Raw genomic sequence first — 20,448 nt, forward strand, 5'->3', positions numbered from 1 at the left:
CTTTGAGTTAATTTCTATTAGATATAATATTTAGATCAAATGTCATTGTTTTTGTTTATGAATGTCCAGTTATTACAACACCATTTGCTGAAAAATCTATTTTTCTTGATGTAATGGCCTTTGCAATTTTTTCAAAATTCAGCTGTACTTCTGTAATTTTATATGTGGGACATTTATTCTGTTCCATTTGTCTGTGTGTCTTCTGCCAATACGATGCTGTATTGATTAACTGCTCCTCTACAGTCTCTTGAAATTGAATTTTGTGTCATAATTTCTATAAAGAACATTTGAACTGATTTCCATTTTCACAAAAATGTATAAGAATGTTTATTTCACTCCACTCTTTCAAACCTTGAGCATTACTCAGTTTTTAAAATTTTGCTAATTATGAATTGGGCTTCCCAGGTGGCATTAATGGTAAAGAACCTGCCTGCCAAAGCAGGAAATATAATAGATGTGGGTTCCATCCCCGGGCCAGGAAGATTCCCAGAAGGAGGGCATGGCAACTCGCTGCAGTATTCTTGTCTGGAGAATTCCACGGACAGAGGAGCCTGGTGGGCTACAGTCCATGAGGTCGCAAAGCATTCAACATGACACAGTATGCTTGCATGCAGTTATGAACTAATGTTTTGTCTTTTCTATAAATGGCAAGCTTTGTGTTTAGTCTTACAAAATGTTTTCATACTTGTTATTTATTTCACATATTTATTAAATATGACACAAATACAGAAAAATTCACAAAATTATTATTGTGAATAATAATATTTGCAAAATGACTAAACCTATGGAACCAGCACTAAGATCAAGAAATAAACTATTTCTAAAAGTAGAGACATTACTTTGCCAACAAAGGTCTGTCTAGTCAAGGCTATGGTTTTTCCAGTGATCATGTATAGATGTGAGAGTTGGACAGTAAAGAAAGCTGAGTGCCGATGCTTTTGAACTGTGATGTTGGAGAAGACTCTTGAGAGTCCTTGCACTGCAAGGAGATCCAACCAGTTCATCCTAAAGGAGATTAGTCCTGGGTGTTCACAGGAAGGACTGATGTTGAAGCTGAAACTCCAACACTTTGGCCACCTAAAGGGAAGAGCTGACTCATTTGAAAAGACCCTGATGCTGGGAAAGATTGAGGGCGGGAAGAGAAGGGGACGACAGAGGATGAGATGGTTGGATGGCATCATCTACTCAATGGACATGAGTTTGGGTGGACTCTGGGAGTTGGTGATGGACAGGGAGGCCTGGCATGCTGCAGTCCATGGTGTTGCAAAGAGTCGGACATGACTGAGCGACTAAACTGAACTGAACTGAACTGAAGACAAACTAGTGGTTACCAGTGGGAAGAAGGAAGTGAGGAAGGGCAATATAGTGGTAGAGGATTAAAAGGTACTAACTATTATGTGTAAAATAAGCTACAAGGATATATTGTACAATGAAGGGAATAATGGCCAATATTTTATAATAGCTATAAATGGAGTATAATCTTTAAAAACTTTGAATCATTGTATTATACATCTATAACTCATGTAATATTGTACAGCAACTATAACTCAATTAAAAATATTGCTAAGACCTTAAGACTGTTCTCATTTACCTAATCAGTTACTATACCATCCTCAAAAGGTAATTACTCTCCTTTTCAAGTCATAGATTGATCTTGCTGTTTTTTAAACTCTTATAATGAATTGTGTGATGTGTCTGTTTTTTCCATTGAATATTATATTTCTGAGATTCATATATGTTTTCCATGTAGTTGTAATTCATGCATTCTTATAGTGTTTCCTTATACAAAGTCACACGATTTCTTTATTTGTATTGCTATATGTGAGTATTGGGTTATTTCTATTTACTGGATAGTAGTCCTCAAAATGTTTATTATTGTAAATATACTAATTTTTTAGAGTTTCTTCCACTGCTTTTGTGGTTCACAAGTTTTTTGCAATTTGGAAATTATGATCAGATTCACCTATACTTTTCTAGCTGTTCAAAATGGTTTTATCTTAAATATTTAAGTATTAAATATAGCCAGAATTAATTTAGTTAGTGATGAGTTATGGATGTAACTATGTTTTTCATTCAAATAGTTAAATGATTAATTTACCTTGAACTTTTAATCTTTTGTGAAAACTTTGATCTGGTAAATTATTAGTAGATGTGTGTATTTACATGTGATTTCTCAATTTCAATATTTACATTGATTGTAAGCCAAAGCATTAAAGTTTAGTTAAAAGGATGAAAAGACTGTTTAACATTTGATTGATCCTAAATTTAATTGAGATAAAGAAAAGTACACACTACATAAAACCCAAGACATTTTTGTATGCCTTTTGTCTTTCCTTTATCATTCAGGCTAACAATGCAGACCATTATTTTATTTTTTGAACTTTCAAAGTGTTCATCAAATTCATGACAACTAATCCAAGCACAGTTTACTTATTTTATTAACTTATAGTTAACATTTATATTAGAAATACAAATATATGTATATTAAAATATGCTCTCTAGTTAGTAGATTTTTTTATATGATTCTTTTGTAAATTGTACTCCTCATTCATATCTCTGATGAACTTAAAGGAAAATATCTCATCTTCCTTTGGAATACTCTGTCAAACCTTTCATTTTGCCCCATTGTCAAGTGATGCTTCCAGTTTCCAACCATATCTACTAAGACAAGCATATGTGTGTAGTTTCATGTAACTATCAGCCCAGCCAGGGTACAAACTGATTCCTCAACAGGAAGAAACACTTCCTGTGTCACACACTTGTTTGTGTCGCCTGTTAGTATTCACAAATGCTCCCTGAATTTAACACCTGGAAATCACTGATCTGTTCTCCCTCACTATACCTTTGTTACTTTGAGAATGTCATAACAATGAGATGATGAATTATGTAACCTTTTGTGTTTGGCTTTCTTCACTTAACATAACACTCTTGCAATCCACTGAAGTTATTGTGCTTTGTTCATGCCTGTTCATGTCGATTCATACATTCCATTGTACGAATACACTAGAGACTTTTTAATCCAATCACCTATTAAAGGACATTTTTAAAGGACATTCTTCCACTGCTCTTATGCTTCACAATTTTTCCCCCAGTTGAAATTTGTGATCAGACTCACCTATATTTTTTTAGTTATTTGAAATGATTTTATCTTAAACTATTTAGCTTATTAAATACATGTGAAATTAGCTCAGTGAGTGTTATATTATAGATACAATTTTTTTTTTCATGCAAATAGTTAAATGTTTGAACCATTAGATGATTACTCCACCTCTGAGCCTTTGATCATTAGTGTAGACTTTGCGATCTGGTAACCACTTCAGTATTCTTGCATTGAGAACCACATGAGCAGTATGAAAAGGCAAAAAGATATGACACTGAAAGATGTACTCCCCAGGTCTGTAAGTGCCCAATAGGCTACTGGAGAAGAGTGGAGAAATAACTCCAGAAAGAATGAAGAGGCTGAGCCAAGGCGAAAACAACACACAGCTGTGGATGTGACTGGTGATGGAAGTAAAGTCCAATGCTATAGGGAACAATATTGCATAGAAACCTGGAATGTTAGATCCATGAATCAAGGTAAATTGGAAGTGAGCAAACAGGAGACAGCAATAGTGAACATCAACATTTTAAGAATCAGTGAACTAAAATGAACCTGAATGGGTGAATTTAATTCAGATTACCATTATATCTACTACTGTGGGCAAGAATGCCTTAGAATAAATGAAGTAGCTCCCATAGTCAATGAAAGAGTCCAAAAGATTTCAGTACTTGGGTACAGTCTCAAAAATGACAGGATGATCTCTGTTCGTTTCCAAGGCACACCATTCAATGTCACAGTAATCCAAGTCTATACCTCAACCACTAATGCCAAATAAGCTAAAGTTGAATTGTTCCATGATGATCTGCAAGACCTTCTAGAACTCATACCAGAAAAAGATGTTTTTTTCATCACAGGGGACTGGGATGCAAAAGTAGGAAGTCAAGAGATACCTGGAATAACAGGCAAGTTTGGTCTTGGAAAGCAAAACAAAGCAGGGCAAAGGCTAACAGAATTTTGCCAACAGAACACACTGCTCATAGCAAACACCCTCTTCAGCATCACAAGAGACGGCTCTACACATGGACATCACCAGATGGTCAATTTTGGAATCAGATTGATTGTTTTCTTTGGAGCCAAAGATGGAGAAACTCTACACAGTCAGCAGAAACAAGTCCAGGAGCTGACTGTGGCTCAGATCATGAACTCCTTATTGCCAAATTCAGACTTAGATTGAACAAAGTAGGGAAAACCACTAGACCATTCAAGTATGACCTAAATTAAATCCCTTACGATTTTACAGTAGAAGGGACAAATAGATTCAAGGGATTAGATCTGATAGAGTGCCTGAGGAACTATTGACAGAGATTCATAACATTGTATAGGAGGTGGTGATCAAAATCATTCCCAAGAAGAAATGCAAAAAGGCAAAATGATTGTCTGAGGAGGCCTTACAAATGGCTGAGAAAAGAAGAGATGTGAAAGGCAAAGGAGAAAAGGGATGATATATCCATCTGAATGCCGAGTTCCAAAGAATAGGAAGGAGAGATAAGAAAGCCTTCCTCAGTGATCAGTGCAAAGAAATAGAGTAAACCAATAGAATGGGAAAGACTAGAGATCTTTTCAAGAAAACTAGAGATAACAATGGAATATTTCATGTAAAGATGGGCACAATAAGGGACAGAAATGGTGTGGACCTAACAGAAGCAGAAGATATTAAGAAGAAGTGGCAAGAATACACAGAATAACTGTACAAAAAAGAACTTAATGACCCAGATAACCACAATGGTGTGATCACTCACCTAGACAGACATCCTGGAATGTGAAGACAAGTGGGCTTTAGAAAGCATCACTACGAACAAAACTAGTAGGTGATGGAATTTCAGTTGAGCTATTTCAAATCCTTAAAGATGAGGCTGTGAAAGTGCTGCACTCAATATGCCAGCAAATTTGGAAAACTCAGCAGTGGCCACAGGACTGGAAAAGGTCAGTTTTCATTCCAATCCCAAGGAAAGGTAATGCCAAAGAATGCCTCAAACTACCACACAATTTCACTCATCTCTCACGCTAGTAAAGTAATGCTCAAAATTCCCCAAGCTAGGCTTCAGCAATACGTAAACTGTGAACTTCCAGATGTTGAAGCTGGTTTTTGAAAAGGCAGAGGAAGCAGAGATCAAATTTCCAAAATCCATTGGATCATTGAAAAGATAAGAGAGTTCCAGAAAAAATCTACATCTGTTTTATTGACTATGCCAAAGCCTCGGACTGTGTGGACCACAGTAAACTGCGGAAAATTCTTCAAGAGAAGGAAATACCAGACCACCTGACCTGCCTCTTGAAAAATCTGTATGCAGGTCAGGAAGCAACAATTAAAACTGGACATGAAAAAACAGACTGGTTCCAATTAGGGAAAGGAGTATGTCAAGGCTGTATATTGTCACCTTGCTTATTTAACTTATATGCGGAGTACATCATGAGAAACGCTAGGCTGGATGAAGCACAAGCTTAAATAAGATTGTCGGGAGAAATGTCAGTAAACTCAGATAGCAGATGATACCACCCTTATGGCAGAAAGTGAAGAAGAACTAAAGAGACTCTTGATGAAAGTGAAAGGGGGGAGTGAAAAAGTTGGCTTAAAGCTCAACATTTAGAAAACTAAGATCAGGGCATCTGGTCCTATCACTTCATGGGAAATAGATGGAGAAACAGTGGAAACAGTGGCTGACTTTATTTTTCTGGGCTCCAAAGTCATTGCAGATGGTGATTGCAGCTTACTCCTTGGAAGGAAAGTTATGACCAATCTAGACAGCATATTAAAAAGCAGAGACATTATTTTGTCAACAGAAGTCCATCTAGTCAAGGCTATGGTTTTTCCAGTGGTCATGTATGGATGTGAGAGTTGGACAGTAAAGAAAGCTGAGTGCCAAAGAATTGATGCTTTTGAACTGTGGTGTTGGAGAAGACTCTTAAGAGTTCCTTGGACTGCAAGGAGATCCAACCAGTCCATCCTAAAGGAGATCAGTCCTGGGTGTTCATTGGAAGGGCTGATGCTGAAGCTGAAACTCCAATACTTCAGCCACCTGATGTGAAGAGCTGACTCATTTGAAAAGACCCTGATGCTGGGAAAGGTTGAAGGCAGGAGGAGAAGGGGACGACAGAGGAGGAGACGGCTGGATGACATCACTGACTCGATGGACATGGGTTTGGGTGGACTCCGGGAGTTGGTGATGGACAGGGAGGCCTGGCGTGCTGGGGTTCATGGGGTCGCAAAGAGTCAGACAGGACTGAGCGACTGAACTGAACTGAACTGAACTGAACTTCTCCAAAATCACATATACGTTGCCTCCCCGCTTACCTCTTCAGAGAAGTTCCTCAGAGATATTGAGAGGCTGTGTCCCAGGCAATAGTCTTCAGAAAGCCCCCAAATAAAATTGAAACAGATCTTATGTTGTGTGTTTTTATTAATTATTCTTAAATTTTATTAATATATGACAAATACAGAGAAATCTGTAAATCATATATGCACAGACTGATGAATATTAACAGAGTGGCCACTAAGATCATAAAACAGAATATTATCTAGACTGTAGGAATTCTCTCAGTTGCCTCAGCAATTCCAATTATTGGTGTCCTTTATTTCTCCCAGAACATTCTAGAAGAAAGTTTAACATTTATTTTTTGTGTCACAGGCAGGGCCGGAGGAGAAGTTTGTAACCCTGCTTTTCCATCAAGTTCTGATCTTCATTGTGAAACATAGATTGATACATCATTAACTTAGTCTGCTATGATTTCAAATACTCAACAACATGCAATAAATTTTTTTATGCTCCATAATTTGCCAAGGATATTTAAGAATAAATATATTTTACTACTAATACCCTTAAGGTCATGTATTTTTTCTTAAACACTTTAATATGTACCATTCTAAAACATAATTTTTACCTCTCTATTTTATTCATATTTTTTTCTGAATAGCATCATGATGACAGACATTGATTATTTCTTAATTGTGTAAGATCTTATTGAAGTTACTGTAAATACTAGTATTTTTAAAAATTTGTTTTTCTTTGTCACATTTATTATCAACTTTCATTTTGATTACTCAACTAGGTCAGTTATAAAACATTTCTCATACTCATATGAGCTTATTATTTCTACCATGCCAATAATTAACTTTACACAAGAAATTCTGATAGCTGAAAAATGCCAAATTATTTATCTTCATTAAAAAATGTGCTCAATAATGTTTTCAATCTTCCATCAAGTAAAACTATAGCAATTACATGCCTGAGCACCTTCTGGGAGCTTGACTTCATTTCTTGAATGTCTTTGAATCTTATTCTTTTTTCAATATTAAAAATGAAGTAACATGTGCTTTGAAGGGGAGTGTTAAGAACTGTATTACATGATAGATGCAGTTCACCAAGCGCAGTGCATGGCATTTATTGAAATATATTTAAATATTCTACTCATGTCATTTATTTTAGGTTTGTTTTTCCATCTAAAGAAAGTTTATTTAATGGTAATGATTAATGGAAGTTGAACAGATAAGAAAGTGGACTCTATATCATTTTCAGAATTATTCGATACTAAATTTGTTTCTTAGCTCATCCGTGTGCAAGGAAAATTGAAGTATTAAGCCCCATGGAGAACTCTCAATATTCAGCTGCATGAGAAGAGATTATGGTGGGTTGTAGGAAATGTTTCCATGACAGTGCTACCTCCTCACCCAGAGTTGTGCATGTGCTTGTCCCACTAGATACCATCAGAGACTGGAAGCATCACTTCACAGTGGAGCAAGGTGAAAGTTTTGACAGAGAATTACAAAAGAAGATGAAAGATTTTCCCTTGAAGTTCATCTGGGGTAGAAATGGGGAGTAGAATCAATGCAAAAAAAAAAGTCACATAAAGATCTACTAAATAGAGAACATATTTTAATATACATATTAATTTGTATTTCTCATATAGATGTTTATATTAAAGTGTTATAAAAAGTATTATTAAAAATTAGTAAAAAATATAACTGTGATTAGATGCACTGCCATAAGTTGAATGAAACCCTAAAATCTCAAAAATGAAAATTATTTGAGAGATACTCTTCATTATTAGCCTATATGATAAAGTGAACAAATGAAAGCATGCAACAGGAATTGTAAATGTCTTGAGTGTTTTCTGTAGCATGTATTATTTCTTTACAATTAAATTTAGGATAAATCAAGCATTTAAAAAAGTCATTTCATTCTAATTTAACTTTAATTTTTTTGGTACAAATCAGCATGCCTGTCAAATAGAGAAATCATATAAAACACATGCATTTGTTTAATAACTGATCAGATCATGAAGTTTACACTAAAGATCAAATGTTCAAAGGAATGAAACTGGCTGGTACCATGGATCCTTTGCTGCAGTGCGTACCTAGACAAATAGCTCCTTGGGCAACAAAATACAAAGAAGCTATAAGGGACTAAAATTAACTGCCTACTTGTGCAGTTGGGGCCATTTATGACCTACAAGGGGTTTCCCTAGTAGCTCAGCTGGTAAAGCTGATCGCTTGCAATGCAGGAGACCCTGGTTCAATTCCTGGCTTGGGAAGATCCTCTGGAGAAGGGATAGGCTACCTATTCCATATTCTTGGGCTTCCCTGGTGGCTCAGCTGGTTAAGAATCTGCCTGCAAGACTCATCAAGAAAATACGAGAGAAGAATCAAATCAACAAAATTAGAAATGAAAAAGGAGAGGTTACAACAGATAATGCAGAAATACAAAGGATTATAAGAGACTATTATGAACAACTATATGGCAATACAATGGATAACCTGGCAGAAATGGACAGATTCTTAGAAAAGTTCAATTTGCCAAGACTGAACCAGAAAGAAATAGAAATTATGAACAATCCAATAGAACCCATTGATAATTTGACAAGGATTATATTGAATCAGTTGGAGAAGGAAATGGCAAACCACTCCAGTGTTCTTACCTGGAGAATCCCTGGGATGGGGTCGCACAGAGTCAAACATGACTGAAGTGACTTAGCAGCAGCAGCAGCATATTGAATCGGTAGGTTGCATTTGATTGTATAGTCATTTTCACAATATTGATTCTTCCTACCCAGGAACTTGGAATATCTCTCCATCTGTTTACATCATCTTGGATCTCTTTCATTAGTGTCTTATAATTTTCTGTGTACAGTTCTTTTGAAATTGCAGCTGTAATAAAAAGTCTCCCAAAAAACAAAAGCCCAGAGCCAGATGGTTCCACAGGAGAATTCTATCAAACATTTAGAGAAGAGCTAGTACCTATCCTTCTAAAACTCTTTCAAAAACTGAAGAGGAAGGAATACTGCCAGACTCATCCTACAAGACCACCAACACCCTGATACCAAAACCAGACAAACACAACACAAAAAAAGAAAACTATAGGCCAATATCACTGATAAACATAGATGCAAAAATCCTCAACAAAATTTTAGCAAGCAGAATTCAACATTAAAAAGCTCATACACATGATCAAGTTGGGTTTATGCCAGGGATGTAAGGATTCTTCAATATACACAAATTAATCAATGTGATACACCATATTAATAATTCGAAAGATAAAAAAACATACGTTGATCTCAGTAGATTCAGAAAGCTTTTGACAAAATTCAGAAGCCATTTGTTATTAAAATGCTTCAAAAAATAATGTTGTTTCACCATATTCTCAATGGTGAAAAACTGAAAGCATTCCCCGTAAGATCAGGAATAAGACAAGGGTGTCCACTTTCACCACTATAACCGCACATAGTTTTGGAAGGCCTAGCTACAGCAGTCAGATAATAAAAAGAAATAAAAGCGATCCAGATCAGAAAAGAAGATGTAAAATTCTCACTGTTTGCAGGTGACATGATACTGTACATAGGAAACCTTAAAAATACTATCAGAGAATTACTAGAGCTAATCAGTGAACTTACCAAAGTCACAGGGTACAAAATCAATACACAGAAATCACCTTTATTTCTATATACTAACAATGAAAAATCAGAAAGAGAAATTAAGGAATCAATCCCATTGCAACAAAAAGAATAAAAGATCTAGGAATAAACTTACCTAAGGAGACAAAATAACTCTACACAGAAAATTATGAGACACTGATGAAAGAGATCAAAGGTGACATAAACAGATGGAGAGATATTCCATGTTTCTGGGGAGGAAGAATCAATATTGTGAAAATGACTATATTACCAAATGCAACCTACTGATTCAATGCAATCCCTGTCAAATTATCAATGGTATTTTTCACAGAACTAGAACAAAAAATTTCACAATTCATATGGAAACACAAAAGACCCGGAATAGCCCAAGCAGTCTTGGAAAGAAGAATGAAACTGGAGGAATCAACCTTCCTGACTTCATATTATACTACAAAGCTACAGTTATCAAGACAGTATGATACTGCACAAAAACAGAAATATAGACCAATGGAACAAGACAGAAAGCTGAGAAATAAACCCACACACCTATAGGCACCTTATTTTTGACAAACGAGGGAAGAATATACAATGGGCAAAGACAGCCTTTTCGATACATGGTGCTGGGAAACCTAGAGAGCTACATGTAAAAGAATGAAATTGGAACACTTCCTAAAGCCATACACAATAATAAACTCAAAATAAATTGAAGACCTAAATGCAAGACCAGAAACTATAAAAACTCTTAGAGGAAACAATAGGCAGAACACTAGGTGACATAAATCAAAGAAAGCAAGATCCTCTATGACCAACCTCCTAGAGTAACAGAAATAAAAGCAAAAGTAAACAAATAGGACTTGATTAAAGTTAAAAGATTTTGCACAGCAAAGGAAACTATAAGCAAGGTGAAGACAACCGTAGGAATGCGAGAAAATAATGGCAAATGAAACAACTAACAAAGGATTAAATTCCAAAATATACAAGCAGCTCATACAACTCAATACCAGAAAAACAAACAACCCAATCAAAAAGGGGGGAAAAGACCTAAACAGACATTTCTCCAAAGAAGACATAAAGATGGCTAATAGACACATGAAAGATGCTCAACATCACTCATTATTAGAGAATGCATATCAAAGCCACAATGAGATATAACCTCACTCCGGTCAGAATGGCCATCATCAAAAAGTCTACAAACAATAAATGCTGAAGAGGGTATGGATAAAAGCGGACGCTCTTGCACTGTTGGTGGGAATATAAACTGATATAGCCACTGTGGAAGATGGTATGGAGATTCCTTAAAAAACTAGGAATAAAACCACCATATGACCCAGCAGCCTCACTCATAGGATATACCCTGAGGACACCAAAATTGAGAAAGGCATATGTATCCTACAGTTCATTGCAGCACTATCTACAATAGCTAGAACATGGAAGCAACCTAGGTGTCCATTGACAGATGAATGGATAAAGAAGTCGTGCTACATACACACAATGCAATATTACTCAGCCATAAAAATGAACACATTTGAGTCATTTCTAATGAGGTGGATGAACCTAGAGCCTATTATACAGTGTGAAGTTAAGTCAGACAGAGAAAGATAAATATCCTGTACTAACGCAGATATACGGAATCTAGAAAAATGGTAGTGAAGAATTTATTTGCAGGGCAGCAATAGAGAAACAAACATACAGAATAGACTTGTGGATATAGGGAGAGGGGAGGTGAGGTGAGATGTATGGAAAGAGTAACATGGAAACTTACATTACCATATGTAAGTTAGGTAGCCAACGGGGGAATTTGCTATATGGCTCAGGAAACTCAAAAAGGGGTCTGTATCAACCTAGAGGCATGGGATGCGGAGGGAGAAAGGAGGGAGATTCAAAAGGGAAGGGATATATGCATGTGTATGGCTGATTCATGTTGAAGTTTGACAGAAAACAATAAAATTCTGTAAAGCAATTATCCTTCAATTAAGAAATGAATTTAAAAAAAAGAAGAATCTGCCTTCAATGCAGGAGACCTGGGTTTGCTCCCTGAGTTGTGAGTTTCCCCTCGAGAAGGGAACCGTTAACCCACTCCAGTATTCTAGCCTGGAGAATTCCATGGACTGTATAGTCCATGGGGTCGCAAAGAATCAGACACGACTGAGCTACTTTCACTCACTCATCACCAACAAGATACAAAAAAAAAAAAAAAAAAAAACCAAAAAACTGCTGCTTCTGAAGAGTCGGTAGCAAAAGCAGGGTATTCTGCATGCCCCCTGCCCACAAACACCAAGAAAGGGATGGACAAACCACTGAAGTAACACTTCCAGCCTGACCCCTGGACACACCCCTGCTCTCAACCCATATAAGGATCCAGCTCACCCCATCTCAGCGAGGGATCAAGCAAAGGAAGCTGTTGCTTGTTGCTGCATCCCCCTACTACAACAAGGGCCCCAATAAAGCCTTGTCTGAATTTCTTCTTGCCTCTGATCAATTTATGTTGACTCAGGAGGCCAAGAGCCCTGGTCATTAAAAGGAGGATTATCTATCTAATGGTTTAATCATTTAATTAAATGGAGAAAAAATAGCTGTATCAGAGCATATCATTCAGCTAACTAATTCCACATGTATTTAATAGCTAAATTTTTAAGATAAAATCATTTTTGAATAACTAGGAAAATATAGGTGAATTTGTTTATTGAGATTTATTTTGACTCTCAAATGGAGAAAAATTTATGTAAAGTAAAAACAGAGGAAGAAAATTAAAAGAAAAGGTTAGTAAATTTAAAGTCAAACATTTCAAGGCACCACCCTCCACAGAGTAAACAAATATAACTCAGTGTTCATGTACAGTGAACAAATGTACAAATGTTCATGTACAAATAAGCAAACTGTGAATTTCACATAAGCAAGTACAGTGCATCAATAGGATGCCTGAATTTCAACTATGTGGAAGACATGCATGAAACTAAAAAGCACAGTAATATTCAGTGGGAAAAAAGCCATCACTTACTCATGATTCATCATATAATTTAAAAAATTGCTAACATAAATGTATTGGTTTAGAAAGAAAATGATTATCTGTGGGGTGTTGTATAGTACCAGTGAGTTGATGAGAATTCCCAGGGCTGTGGTAATAGTCTGTTTATTGATTTTAATGCTAATTCCACAGTGTGATCACTTTATTCATATCTATCAAGCTGTACAGTTATGATTTGTGAAGCTTTCTGTATTTTTTCACATATTAATAAAATTAGTAAAATAATTCATAAAGTGAAAACATTCTACTAGACTAGGGAAAAAAACAAACTTGCAATTGACTGAAAAAATAGATGCTGATTCAAAAGAATGAAGTTTATGAACTGAGGAATACTCAATGTTACAGAGAGCAAGGTGAAATAAATGCTGTCCTATATAGATTTGGAAATGGAAATCAGTTCAAATATTTTAACAATCTGAAACAAAATCAAAAGTCTCAATAATAGTCACATTTTATAATCCTATCACATCATTTTTTAAAAAATCTGAGCTCCATTTATGTGAATTTTCTGAAATTAAAATTTTAGTTTCATTACATTTCATTATTCAGTTAGCATACTTTTCCATTTCTATAGCTTATTTGTATTGCACATATAAAATATCTATTTATACCTCAGTGGAGAATATGAAGTCTGAGGTTTTATCTCATTTTTGAAACACTTTCTCCTGTCATCTTGATCAAGCACTTTGTTATAAATAAGCACTTTGCCTACTTCTAACAAGTTTTGGCAAAATAGAGTACTTAATGAATATAATACACATTTCCACTTCCCAGACCTAAGCATATATTAAGGAAATAAAAGCACATAATTTCTGCCTCCATTGATTTTTCATTGTTGGGCAATGAAATTCATTCATATTGTTGTATGCATTAATATTTTGTTCATTCTTACTTCTGAATAGTCTGCCATTGTATATTTTTAGTCTATTCACCAGTCGATAGCCATTTGAATTATTTCCACTTTGACTATGGTGAATGATGATGCCATGAGCATCTTGTATTTTCACAGTATCCTTGGGAAACATACTGTGCCATTTACATTCCCACCATATGTGAGGATTCATGTTTCTACACATCTTTGCCAATGCTTGTTAATGTCTGTTATTTTACTGTGGTGGTGGTGGTTTAGTCATTAAGCCATGTCCAACTTGTGTGATCCCGTGGACTGTGGCCTGCCAGGCTTCTCTGTCCATGGGATTCTCCAGGCAAGAATACTGGAGTGGGTTGCCATTTCCTTCTCCATATTTATACTGAAGAGACTTTAATAATATTGTAGTAGGTTAATAAGTAAAAATTTCAAATAATAGAACTATGTATAGCCATATCATCACCTGAGGCAGAGGAAAGATCAGTAATTATTTTAAATTTGAATGTTTTAATCAATGACCTTATATTATTTTCATCTTTAAAATATTGAACTCAAATACTTTCATCTTTATTACTGGCTTTTGGATACCACCGTCAATTTTGCACCCAAGTCAAGTGCCTCATTCATTCCTATCATCCTTGGTGGTTCAAAAGACACTCAGGTTTTTCTGGTTTCTATTCCCAAGGACATTAGGTAGAAAGACAGGGAGGTGCAATCATGGTGAGCCTTCAGGTAAGGGAGGATACAGTGCATAAATCAAAGTGCTTGGTGGACAAGGAAAATGAAGACATAGTATTACCACCCCCAAGTAGATAGTCAAGATGAGCCATTAGAGATGTGGGAATCACTGGGAGGAGAGCTGCTGACAAGTGCCCATAGATTATTGGATTTGACCAGATCAGTCCAAACATATCTCAATGTGCTATAGTCACTATATTTAAATAAATTATACTTCAAATTTGGTAGTATTTTAAGTGGTTTGATTCTTGAGGAAGTGAGACTCTTTTGAAAATATGGATTTAGAACATTTTCCAACCATAATTTTGACATAAAGTTTCATTTAAGAAACTTCTTAATGTTTATTTGGATGTAACTTCTAATTTAGTCTTTCAATTTAGTCTTTAAAGTATCAGAATGTTCCATCTTTGTGTAAAAGCCCTTAAGACATGAACATGTGTTACTGATGGAGTTGGTATTAAAAGGTAAATATTGACATGGAGGCCATCAATATTAGGCACTTAATGTCTTCCCTGCAATTATGAACTAGTTTTATGGGATTCAGCTTGAGATACAGAGTGTCTCTTGGTGCACATGTAATTTTTACTCAGGGAGACTGGGATTTCTCTCTTTCTGACATTGATGCTCCATTATTAACAACCACCACACTGTGTCAAAGAATGTTCAAACTACCACACAATCACACTCATTTCACATGCTAGCCAGATAATGCTTCAAGCTAGGCTTCAACAGTAGGTGAACCGAGAACCTCCACACTGACAAGCTGGATTTAGAAAAGGCAGAGGAACCAGAGGTCAAATCACGATTATCGCTGGATCATACAAAAAGCAAGAGAATGGAGAAAAACATCTACTTCTGCTTCACCGACTATGCTAAAGCCTTTGTGTGGATCACAAAAAACTGTGGGAAATTATTTAAGAGATGGGAATACCAGACCACCTGACCTGCTTCCTGAGAAATGTGTTAAGAGGTCAAGAGCAACAGTCAGAACCAGAGATGGAACAATGGGCTGGTTTAAAGTTGGGAAAGGAGTACGTCAATGGTGTATATTGTCACCCTGCTTATTTAACTTATATGCAGAGTACATCAGGCGAAATGTTGGGCTGGAGGAAGCACAAACTGGAACAAGATTGCCAGAGAAATATCAGTAACTTCAGATATTCAGATGACACCACCCTAATGGCAGAAAGGAAAGAAGAACTACAGAGGCTCTTGTCGAAGGTGAAAGGGAAAGTGAAAAATCTGTCTTAATACTCAACATTCAGAAAACTAAGACCATGGCATCTGGTCCAATCACGTCATGGTAAATAGATGGGGAAACACTGGAAACAGAAGCAGAATTTTTACTGTCTTGGGCTCAAAATCACTGCAGGTGGTGACCACAGCCATGAAATTAAAAGATGCCTGCTCCTTGGAAGAAAAGTTGCAACAAACCTAGACAGTGTATTAGAAAGCAGAAACATTACTTTGCCAACAAAAGTCCATCTAGTCAAAGCTATGGGTTTTCCAGTAGTCATGTATGGATGTGATAGTTGGCCCATAAAGAAGGTTGAGTGCCGAAGAATTGAGCCTTTGAAATGTAGTGTTGGAGAAGACTCTTGAGAGTCCCTTGGACTGCAAGGAGATCCAACCAGTCCATCCTAAAGGAAATCAACCCTGAATATTCATTGGGAGGACTGCAGCTGAAGCTGAAGCTCTAAGACTTTGGTAACCTGATGCAAAGAGCCCACTCATTAGCCAAAGCCCCTGAGGCTGGGAGAGATAGAGGCCAGAGGAGAAGGGGACAATAGAGGATGAGATGGTGGGATGGCATCACCAACTCAGAGGACATGATTTTGAGCAAACTCCGGAAGATGCTGAAGGACAGGGAAGGCTGGTGTGCTGCAGACCATGGGGTTACAGAGTGAGACACAACTGAGTGACTGAACAACAACTCTGATTCAGCCCCTGGGGGCTTGAGCAAATGGGGAAATTAAATGAAGATTTAATATTTAGTACCTAATAATGTAGATCACACTAAAATTTAACACATTGTTTGGTATACAAATAATCGAGATGATTCTGGTGAAAAAGTGTGAGAATTGCAGTAATAGGCTCTTCTACTAACTGGGAGCTAGACAAAAATCATGACCCCTGACCTTCAATTTTTTCTTCTGTACAGTGAGATTTATAATGAATAAGTGAGTGAAATTTGCTCAGTCTTGAAGGACTCTTTTTGACCCTAGGGACTATGTAGTCTGTCAGGTTCCTCTTTCCAAGGAATTTTCATGGAGCATGTTTGTTGTGTTTTTTTTTTTTTTTTTCATTTATTTTTATTAGTTGGAGGGTAATTACTTTACAATATTGTAGTGGTTTTTGCCATACATTGACATGAATCAGCCATGGATTTACATGTATTCCCCACCCCGACCCCCACCTCCCACCTCCCACTCCACCTGATTCCTCTGGGTCTTCCCAGTGCATGGAATTTTCTAGGTAAGAATACTGGAGTCAGTTGCGTTTCTCTTCTCTAGGGGATCTTCTCAATCCAGAGATTGAACCCAGGTCTCCTGCATTGCAGGCAGATTCTTTACCAGCTGAGCTACCACTCTTCCTTAATTTATATATTAAAAAAATAAATTTAAAAGGGAATATAAATAAACATTAAAAATGGCCAAAAAGAGTCCATTTCCAATGAATTTCTACCTAGGGTTTTGTCTACAAATCTCCACGTTGCCCGCATAATCTTATTCTAACCATACTACCCAAATGAAAAACCAAAGTGAAATCTATGGCTCTGAATGGAATACTTGTGTCCCTCCAAAATTCATATAATGTTATTATAACCCCCAAGGTGATGATGTTGGGAAGTGAGTTCTTTAGGAAGTATGAATGGGGGTTAGTGCCCTTCTACAAGAGGCCCTTGAAAGCTGCCTCTTCCTTCTGCTAAGTGAGGTTACAGTGAGAGGACAGCTTAGGAAGCAGATTCTCACCAAACATGAAGTAGCTGTCACAACCATGACTTCCCAGCCTCCAGAACTGTAAGAAATAAATTCAAATACTTAGAGTGTTCTGTTTTGTCATGTCAGCCCAAATGGACTAAAAGAAATACTCCTCCATATTTCTTTGCTGGTGTTTCACCAAAAAATCAAATTCTGAAAAAAACAAAAGATTCATTTGCAGCACAGGTAGCAACTCCTTCAGGTACAGATGCAGAGGTGTTGTTCTGCATTTGCACCTGTAGCAGCAAAACTGCCTCAAGTGAAAACAGCTCTGAGCTCAGGGCCCAGCTCCTGAGCCCGTGTTTATGGTCCACTGTGGATTCTGTTGCACCACACGGCAGTTTAACTTCTCCCTGTGCCCTTTCTTGCGTCCTTCATTTACTCAGAGATATTGTCCCTGAGGGCATTTTCCAAGCTATACGCACGTCTCAGTCTGTTTCCTGGGGAACCCAACCTAAAAAGTCTTACAACATAATTTAAGGGTGAACCAAAGACAGAACAATGATAGAGCAAACCTATGAGGGCACTTTGGAGGGACGAATCTTGAGACGTTACCCTTGGTTCCCCATAGGCTGTAAGTGGTGCTCGGAAGTGGTTCTGGGTGGGGTTGTTAAAGTGCGGTGGGGTGTTGTGGCTGTCACAGTTAGCAGGGTGGCTAGGAGTCAGAGACACTCGCTTTTTTCTGATAGAACACCAGTACAACACGGCAAACTGTTTCTGAATCCTGCACAAATTCCTCACACTCCACTGGACCATCATGGCTGTGAAAAACCTGTGTAACTACCTACTTTACAGGTAAATTAAAACAGCATGAGGGGACTTCCCTGGTGGTCCAGTGGTTAAGAGTCCGCCTTGCAACGCAATGGACTCCAGTTCAATCCGTGGCCCAGGATCCCACATGCCTCAGAGCAAAGAAGCCCCTTCACCACGACTACTGAGCCAGTGCTCTGGAGCCTGCAAGCTGCAACTTCTGAGCCCACGTGCAGCAGCTCCTGAAGCCTGGGCACCCACAGCCCATGCTCCACAACAACAGAAGCCACCCCAGTGAGAAGCCTGTGTACCACAACTGGAGAAGCAACCAGGACTCAGCACAGCAGAAAACAAGTGCATCTTCAAAAACAATTGAAACTGCAAGTGAATCCATAGGAGAACTATGAAAAGAAAGGTGACCTTTAATCTCAAAGTTTCACTTATTCAATTAGTAATTTACTTATTTATTTATGAGCAGGAGGGAATTCGAGGATAAGATGAATTAGCAATACAAACAAAATAACTTATTTTTGCACACATGTCACAGAGTGTAATCCACTTACTTGATTGTGGGAGAATTAAATACAATTAAAGCCTTGTCTTGAATTTGATTCAGTCCTAGGACCTGGCTTCCAGGGAGCCAGCTTTGCCAGTGAATAAGCAGAGAATCTGTTAAAGATCCCTGTGAATATGAAATCATGAAGGTCCTATAGATACACTATAGGGGGTCAGCTATTTCAAAAGACAGCAGAGCTTGTTCTGGAGCAAGTGAGATGAGCTTCTTTTCTATGATTGTTTATCATTTTATGGTGAAAAAAGAGGCAAAAAAATGTGTCAAGCTTATCTGACACGTAAATTTTATTACTAATTTATGTAAAATATCTTGAGAACTGCCATATGATACAAATGCATCTATACTGTTTCACAAGAAACGTTTTGTTTCATAATAGAGTTCCTTTTGCAAAACACAGAATGTAATCCTGAAACTGTTTGTTCTAGTGAATAGATAAATGATGATAAATTTAAATACCTCTTTTGATAAAGAAAAGTACACCATTGTCACCTGTTAGGTAATAAGTTAGGCATGAGCCACAGGGGTTGGCCTAGCCGAAAGAGATTCAAGATGCTCTCTAGACCCCACCCCACACACACTCCAATGTGGCAGAAGAGAGCTCACACATACGCTACAAAATAACCAAAAAGGCTGTTCCAGCTTCCCCTGTGCAGCCCAGGCACCACACAGTGGATAAGACTAACCACAGCGGCTTCTCCAACTCAGGCACCTGCGTCCTTGATGCACAGCTCTGTCTTCAGGTGACCTTAGGCAGCCAGGAGCCCATTAAGGGTTCACAAATATTCTATACACACATACATCTGATTATAACAGACTGAATTATGGGAAAGGCATGTGCATTCAAGCCTGTTGTTACGTAACTTGCAACTGTCCATCAAATCTGTCTGTCCACGACCACTTAGATGTACATGTAAGACCCTTGTCTTGCACACACCCATACCTGATCATTCCAGTCCCAGTGCATCTCTGGGCTTGGCCCATCTCTCCCCTAAGATCTTCCTGTTCTTTTTTCTGTAAACCTGGGGCCAAAGCCTCTCATGGCTTGGCTTATCTCTCCCTTGTGGTGTTCTTTCTGTTCTTTCTTCAATAAACCCGAGAACAGAGCTTCTCTTGGCCCAACTCTCCCTTCAGGTGTTCTTTCTGTTCTTTCTTCAGGAAATCTGGGGCCAGTGCCTCTCTTGGCTTGATACACCTCTTCCTTTTCATGTTCTTTCTGTTCTTTCCTTAATATACTTGTTTTTGCCATGGGTAAGACTTCAGATTTTTTCTTTGTGTCATTCCCAAGAACGGAGATGCACAAGGGAGGATCCTCTTTCAATTTAGTTCAGATCAGTCGCTTAGTCATGTTCCACTCTTTGCTACTCCATGGACTGCACCTTGCCGGGCCTCCCTGTCCATCGCCAATTCCCGGAGTTTACTCAAACTCATGTCCATTGAGTCGGTGATGCCACCCAACCATCTCGTCCTTTGTTGTCCCCTTTCCTCCTCTTCAATCTTTCCCAGCATCAAGGTCTTCTCAAATAAGTC

General features: G+C 37.6%; 1 protein-coding gene across 1 annotated transcript in view; it reads right to left on the reverse strand.

The window, feature by feature from the left end:
- LOC136150700 (uncharacterized) overlaps positions 1-18,353 on the reverse strand; it is a 30,206-nt gene extending 11,853 nt beyond the window's left edge. The window contains exon 1 of the mRNA XM_065911401.1: positions 18,153-18,353. Coding sequence (XP_065767473.1) covers positions 18,153-18,353 — 201 coding nt within the window. The remainder of the gene's footprint in view (positions 1-18,152) is intronic.
- Between the last annotated feature and the right edge of the window lie 2,095 nt (positions 18,354-20,448).

The sequence above is a fragment of the Muntiacus reevesi genome, chromosome 19 (assembly GCF_963930625.1).
Source record: "Muntiacus reevesi chromosome 19, mMunRee1.1, whole genome shotgun sequence".
NCBI lineage: Eukaryota > Metazoa > Chordata > Mammalia > Artiodactyla > Cervidae > Muntiacus > Muntiacus reevesi.